The sequence below is a fragment of the Poecilia reticulata genome, chromosome 9 (genome assembly GCF_904066995.2).
Source record: "Poecilia reticulata chromosome 9, P_reticulata-male-v2, whole genome shotgun sequence".
Taxonomy (NCBI): Eukaryota; Metazoa; Chordata; class Actinopteri; order Cyprinodontiformes; family Poeciliidae; genus Poecilia; species Poecilia reticulata.
Window position 1 is genome coordinate 24,564,448 of NC_088838.1, and position 7,955 is coordinate 24,572,402.

The 7,955-nt window shown below is 41.2% G+C and overlaps 1 protein-coding gene across 2 annotated transcripts; it reads left to right on the forward strand.

Moving 5' to 3' along the window:
• Window positions 1-2,547: 2,547 nt before the first annotated feature.
• On the forward strand, window positions 2,548-7,564 carry LOC103461321 (homeobox protein orthopedia-like). Of its 2 annotated transcripts, none has more exons than XM_081610758.1 (3): window positions 2,548-3,184; window positions 3,442-3,845; window positions 6,301-7,564. In XM_081610758.1, exons 1-3 carry the CDS (start codon window positions 3,109-3,111, stop codon window positions 6,802-6,804), a joined length of 984 nt encoding a protein of 327 aa, XP_081466884.1. In that variant the 5' UTR covers window positions 2,548-3,108; the 3' UTR covers window positions 6,805-7,564. The 2 variants fall into 2 exon arrangements, with proteins under 2 accessions (XP_081466884.1, XP_081466885.1); XM_081610759.1 differs by having other exon boundaries at window positions 2,549-3,145.
• Window positions 7,565-7,955: the final 391 nt, after the last annotated feature.

Genomic DNA, 7,955 nt, shown 5'->3' on the forward strand with positions numbered 1-7,955 from the left:
TGTGGCTTTCAGTGCTATTTTAATAACCCCCACAATCACCCCCCCCCCCCCCCCCCCCACTCCAAAATAAACTCCTGACGCCAAAGCACCACCTTTCTCCGTGACACCAGCTCCTTTTGTTTCATTAAGGAAATGGCTCTTCTTTGCTGATTATTTTATTTGATGCCGTGATTACCACTCTGTGCTCCGCATCAAGAAGGGAGCGGACACCAGGCGGAGGGCGGCCGGCCTAATTGGTGCATGAGATGCACCGGGTGGTGCGGCCCAGGCTGGGTGACCGAAGAGGAAAGCCTCTTTATGGGCTTCAACTGTCTTGTGTTTAGATCCAGTCGCAGTCGTTGCTCTGCTTTCTTATTCCTCTGACTGTCAAATCACCTGCACACAAAAAGAAAAAAAGAAAAAAAAAAAGAAACTCGGTATGATTTGCTCCGCGTCCCGTCCCTGCAGATGGAAAATCGATTTTCCCTTTAGATTTGTATAACTGAGTGAATGCAGGTGCCTTCGAGGCGACGCGATGGGACCCGAGCATAAGAAACAAGCAGCTTGCCTCCTGGCCCGCATGTTGCAATTTGGTTGTGGTGGAAAGAAACTGATCCTTGCAAACTACGTTTTGTTTTTAGCCTGCAAAGGCCCATATGAGCAATGGATTTAACGCAGAGTGATTGCTAAAAAAAAAAAAAAAAAAGGATAGACACGGAATTCCTGATCTCTGAAATTGCTCTACGAAATTGCATTTGTTTTGGGCTTCTTTTTTTTTCTTTCCTTTTGGTGCGCTTCCATTAAAAGCATCTCCTCGCGTGTAAACAGCCGTTCTGCACTCAGATGCGCCGCATTAACCCGAGAGGATCGTTCGTGAGCGTGTTTTTACTGGGGAAGATTGATGTGGTCCAGTTAGGGAGGCTGAGTGAGACATAGACCCATTTTAGGGGGGGTTCCTCTTATAACAGCTTATATATTACAGTCTGAGGATCGGACACGCTGATGTTCACTCTACCGGCTGTTTTTGTTTTGTTTATTTATTTAACTAGAAGTAACGAATTAATATCAATCTAAAAATTTTGAATTTGTTCATTATTTCTCTTTATTATATTATATTATATTATATTATATTATATTATATTATATTATATTATATTATATTATATTATATTATATTATATTATATTATATTATATTATATTATATTATATGACTACAACATAGTGACAAATATTATTTAAAATAAGATACTGTTATATAATTGTGTGATAATACAAATGTGACGTTTCAAAAATAAGCAAAGTGAACTCTGATTATGCAAAATTTATTTATAAAATTGAAAAGAAAATGATTAATTTGATCTGGATACATCCGCATCAATTAATATCTATTTCCTTACTACAGCTGAGTCGTTATGGTAGATTTTTACACATCCGCTCCCACATCAGTTCTCCTTATCCTGCACATCAAGCGTCGTCCAAAGCATACTGACCATGTCCCCCTGCCTCAGGCCCTCCACAACCTGAGGAGTTCCGCTCTCCTCTCTCTTTCCACCTGGTCTGCTACGTGTGGATCAAATGAAATGGAGCCTGTTCTGCTGCTGCTGCTGCTGCTGCTGCTGCTGATTGCTTCTCCTGAACCTCCGGGAGCTCATCAGCCGCTCCTGCGTCTCAGTGGACCCATGCGCCAACCCATTTCCTTAAGTTTTCACGCTGTTCCACGCATATGGGCTTATACTTCCCTGCGAAGTATAAGCCCAGCAGTACAAGCCCAGCAAAAAAAAAAAAAAAGTATAAGCCCAGCAAAAAAAAAAAAAAAAAAAAAAAAAAAAGATGAGCTGCCTGCATGTGGATCCTCGCTCGGACGCCTCCTTTGTTCGGCTGCAGAAAAAAAGCCCTATTTAGTCCCAGGCGGTGGTCTATTCACCAGTTTCCCCCCCTGACATCTGCCAGAAGCCGCTTCTAAAACAACCACCACCGCAGTCTGAAGCAGTGAGACCGGCGCGCAGATCGATGACTGTCCTGTTAATTGTATAATAGACCTACTCATGGACTTCTGCTAAAGGGGCACGGCCGTTTAGGCTCCTGCACGTCTGATTTTGTTTGAAGCAAACAGGCCTAAATACCTTTAATTGAACCCGAGTTGATAAAAAGTCGATGGGAGTTAAAGCGGCCGATCACTAACGGAGCTTAAATCCATCTGTTCTCGTTTATTTATTTATTTCCTCGATTTGTCTCCACAAATCACCTGCCACGGGGGGAAATGGGAGCTATATTTGTTTTGTTTGTGGTCCAAGGACGAGGGAGGGAAGTTGGACTCCAATAGGTAATGGGGGGTGTTTTAAAAGCTTATTTTTTTCTTAATTTATTTAGTTAGTTAGTTAGTTAGTTATTTTGGTTAGTAAAAAAAAAAGAAGAAGAAGAAAAAAAAAGAAAGTTCGCCAAGCAGTGGTCAAAAATATTTGCCAAGGGCTAAGCTTAAATTATTATTATTTTTTTTTTTTTTTGGGGGGGGGGGGTTTGTTTTTCATTTTTTTTGTGTATGTATATACTTATAAAAGCAACTCCAGTTTCTAAATAATCAAATTTTCCTATCTGTGATTATGGAATGAGATTCTATTTTGTCTTCCAAACTGGTCAAGCGTCACTATGCTCCAGCAGAATAAAAGCCAGCTCTTCCATCTGTGCATCTCCAGCATTTTGCACAGGTTTCCATATGAGATCAAACACATTAAGATGTTAAATATTGAATAATTTCTGCAGGAAAAGCTAATAAATCAGAGGATAAAACGGCAGAAGATTGAATTGTACTAATTCTGTGGTCTGTGTCTGCATTTTAGCGTGCGTGCAGGTGTGTTTAAAAAAAACCTAGTAGAAAAAAAGAGGAGGAGGGGAATCACATCGGTGACATTTTCAAGCTCCCGCTCTGATTGGCTCCTATACGAGGAAGCTCACGGCTTCTTTCAACTAATAAGCGCCTCCCCGTCGCTCTAAAGGACATTATAATGCAAGGGACCTCCTTTTTTAACCACAAACTGAATTTTCGTTCATTTAGACGATATACTTTTTTAAATTGCCCCAAAGTTACGGGATTTTTTTCGGAGCGCCTTTCGCCCTGGAGCGATACGCGATGCTCTCTCACGCCGACCTCCTGGATGCTCGGCTCGGTGAGTTATCATCACTAAACTCCGGCCCGAAACTCCAGTGTAAGATTTCTACTTCTTATTTGATGTTGATTCGTTAGATAGTGAAGTTCATTTTGTGTCAATAATTAAATTTTTGTGATTTATTAGCTGATTCTAAAAAGTTAAGAAATGACCGTTTTTGTTGTATTTATTCATTAGTTTTGAAATGTATCTTTAATTCACACAGTTCGTGCATTTTTCTTGTCATTCTACTTGACATACTAAGAAGTAAGACATTTTCGTTGACTGAAAATCCTCCTTCCTTATCATCCTCTCAGGGATGAAGGATGCTGCGGAGCTCCTCGGCCATAGAGAAGCTCTCAAGTGCCGACTGGGGGGTGGGGTTCCGGACCAGGGGCATCCGGGAGACATGGCCCCTGGTTCGGACTCCGTAGAGGGAACCACTCTCCTGCCGGGGGAAGATATCACCACCGTGGGGTCCAACTCTGCTGGCATGCCGGTAAACGGGAAACAGGAGCAGGAGAAGCAGCAGCAGCAGCAGCAGCCACAGCAGAGCTCCGGTCAGTCCGCCAGCCAGCAGAAACAGAAGCGGCACAGGACGCGCTTCACCCCGGCGCAGCTCAACGAGCTGGAGCGCAGTTTCGCCAAGACCCATTACCCCGATATCTTTATGAGGGAGGAGCTGGCGCTAAGGATCGGCCTCACCGAGTCCAGAGTTCAGGTAAGCGATCAAGTTAGAGCTGCTGCTCTCAGACACTGACGCCGGATGGGCTTGAGCTTCTCTGAGACTGTTCGAAATTCAATTTTAATCACACCTGGGAGGCTTGTCGGATACGTTTTATTAGTTCTTTTTTTTAATATAAATATTTGAATAAGTTATTTGGAATCGTAATGTATATATATATTTTTTAAATATTAGAAGCACTAAACTGAATGCGCGCCTTGGTGCTTCTTGCTTTTGCTAAAACACATGAAGCCTGGAATTAAAGGTGTGTTCATATGAATAGAGTAATATTTTCTATTTCAGGTTTGTGGGCCATGAGATATCCGGCATTAATAGGAACCATCGTTTCATTTTTAGCGAAAGTCAAAAGAAATATATATTAAAAAAAAATAAAAAATACCAACGTGTGGTTCCACTTTAACAAAAAAAAAAAAAATTGTGACAGGCGTCAATTGTAAAGCGCACCTAAATGTCCCAGTCTCTGTCCAAGGTGCTGAAGTACTCTTCATCTACAGATAAGTCCGCCCTTTACTGCAGCCAGACTCGTTTATTTTACTTTTACAGTCATGAAGCATGATACGACATTTGTGAAATGCCCTTAAGTAATCAAGCAAGTTATTTTATTAATAAAATTAAAATTGTTTTTTTTGTTTTTTGTTTTCCTGGTTTCATCCTTTACAAACCACAATTTTATCAAACAATTTACATCTTTATTTCGTGATTATACTTTAGGGATTTTCGGTTTACATTTTTATTGGGTTTAATTAATTTAATTCTTTTAACCAAAATATCCCCATCAAATAAATAAATAAATAAATAAATAATATTTAAGCTGGAGAGCGGTTTAAATTCAATAACGCATGCAATACTTATTTTAAAGCTGACATCCTAGAACATAAACCAGGCAACAAGAAAGCAAACCCATTACCAGCTAATTTCAGTTTTATTTATAACACTGAATGGATTATTAACCACTGATGTGAAATCCATGTAAATTATCCCTCTGAAAGCAATAAAAGCAGAATAATCATTAGTCACCTTTACAATCAATTCTTTATTGTCTTTGCATCTCGGTTTTTGTTGGTAAACGTTCGCGCTGACCGTGCAGGTGCAGACCCTAAGTGGGCGTGCTGGTCCCCACCTGCATGCCTTTGCACAGCCTCTCCTTTAAAATGCTCCATCAGCGACGTCTTAATAGGGACTCTCGAGAATATATTGTACTTTTTTTTTTTTTTTTAATGGAATGAGAAATTGCATTTTCTTTCCCCCCTCGAGTGTAATGGGTTTGGGCGACGTTTCACGGCTGGCTGAGCGGAATGAGAGCGAGATTTCACTTTTTAATACGGTGGCATCGACTCGCGGCCCTGCGCGCGCATTAATCACACGCGAAGATGATGAAATCTTTAAAAAGCTCAGCGCCTGCTGCGCGTTCATTTCTTTCTGAAAAGCTTTGCCAAGCGGGTTTATGGGAGATGGGCATATTTTCTGTTTTGTTTGTTATTTCTTACGTTGATTTTGTAAAGTAGCCATGTGTGTTTAAAGTGTAACTTTTAAAAACGTTTAAATAAATAAATAAATAAATAAATAAATAAATAAATAAATAAATAAATAAATAAATAAATAAAATACAAAGCAAACAAAAAAAGTCTCTTTCTGAAAAATAATTGCCATTAGAAATTAAATTAAATGTATGGAATTTTGCTTTGTATTAATTGGGATTCTGGATAATCTGCACGGATTAACCACAACAGTGCAAATTTAATTATTGACATTGTAATACAGTCTTTACATGCAGATTAAGTGCCTTTCAAGTCACAATTTTCAGCTAATGCATTCGATAGATAGATAGATAGATAGATAGATAGATAGATAGATAGATAGATAGATAGATAGATAGATAGATAGATAGATAGATAGATAGATAGATAGATAGATAGATAGATAGATAGATAGATAGATAGATAGATAGATAGATAGATAGATAGATAGATAGATAGATAGATAGATAGATAGATAGATAGATAGATAGATAGATAGATAGATAGATAGACAGACAGACAGACAGACAGACAGACAGACAGACAGACAGACAGACAGACAGACAGACAGACAGACAGACTTTTTTTCATTGATAGCCACGGATTAGTAATCATCGGGGAGATAATTATTATATTTCTTTGTTAATCAAAATCAAGAACTCCTCCGTTGAGAATTGATAAACATATCAGTCAATAGCATGTATTCTAAATTAACTCTTTATAGATTTAATAACACTTAAAACAATTTGATGTATCACTTGAAATGATCTTATTTTCAGTTTGAACCCAAACTACCACCTCGATCGAGGAACCGGAAGCATTTTTTTTCTTTTGGATCATGTTTTTTTTTCTCTCTCTCTCTCTTATTTTCTCAGTGTCTTTAACTGTGCACATTTTATGTATCTATTGTCCAGGTTTGGTTCCAGAACAGACGCGCTAAGTGGAAGAAAAGAAAGAAGACCACCAACGTGTTCCGCGCCCCAGGGACGCTGCTCCCGACGCCTGGCCTGCCGCAGTTCTCCGCAGCGGCCGCCATGGAGAACAGCCTGTGCTCGTTTCACGCCAACGACTCGCGCTGGGCCACCGGGATGCCCGGGGTCTCCCAGTTGCAGCTCCCGCCGGCGCTGGGTCGTCAGCCGGGCATGCCGCAGTCCCTCTCGCAGTGCAGCCTGGGTCCCGGTCCGCCGCCAAACTCAATGGGCCTCTCTAACGGCCTGTCATCCAACGGCTCCGGCCTGCAGTCCCACCTCTACCAGACGCCTTTCCCGGGAATGTCGGCGTCCCTCTCTGGCCCCACGAACGTATCGGGCTCCCCGCAGCTGTGTAGCTCCCCGGACAGTGATATGTGGAGAGGGACAAGCATCGCGTCACTTAGGCGCAAAGCGCTGGAGCACACAGTGTCAATGAGTTTCACTTAGTGACTTTTCAGCTCACATCATCCTGCTCCTCCCGGCTTCTTGTCCCAGATCCGCCCTGCGCCTTTCTTCTGTTTTTACTTCTGCTACTTAGAAATGAGAGAACAGGATGGAGACGAACGAGACAAATGGACAAGATCGGGGGAAAAAATGAGTTTGGAGTTCTTTATCTTGTTATTTCAAAGGGACTTTATCAACACTTAACGATAAATGCTATTGTATGATCACTAGAATATAGGTCTTAAGTAATGAGAGCCAAACAATCCTTGTATTTACGTTTTCACTGAGTGTGTCTCTACGCGCACTTTAATGTATCCAGGTGATGTTGTGTTTTGTCAAACAGGTATTATAAATCAGTCGGACCCCACTTCCACGGAGAGCCTTTTGAGCTGCGTCTCAGGCGTCCTCTGCGTGAGGGAATTTGGCCTTTTGATGAAGGGAGAAACGCCCCCCCCCCCACACACACACACACACACCGACACCAGTGTCGGGATCAAATCAAATTAGCAAAACATAACGGTGTGAACAAAACGATGACCTCTCAGCTGGCCTATACTCTGTTTTAGGATGTTTTGTGTAGATAAAACATTCTTGCTGTACACGCTGGTCTTTTTGTGACATGTTTTAACTTATTGTATGTGCTATTATTACTTGACACATTTCTTAAATGTTTGATCTTACATCGGATTGCACCATATCGACGGGTTTGTACCAGTTTAAAAATGAACAAAACGAATAAAAGTACTTTTCAAGAATGTCGAAACGGGGAGGATGTGCGACTCTGTTCAATTTAACATGATTAACACCGTGGCAGCATCATGCTGTGTGGGCGCTGTTTCCAGTAGGCACCGGGAAGCTGAAAAGCTGCTCTCGCAGATGATTGTGCAGTCTGAGGTCATCGCTCAGAGACCTAGAGACGCTTCTTTTTTTGTTGACAGTGTTTATGAGCTGACAGGGTTAAAGCATTTATGAAGGATGACTGGTCTCATAGTGGCTCACAGCGGCAGTAAAGATGTCGGGGCTCTGATGTGACGGTCATTGCTTTTAACCGTGACGGTCACCCTGAGGATATTGAGTGGACTGTGGGTAAACATCCGCACGATTCTAAGAATACACCATGATTCACAAGGATTTGTACATTTAAATCAAAATCT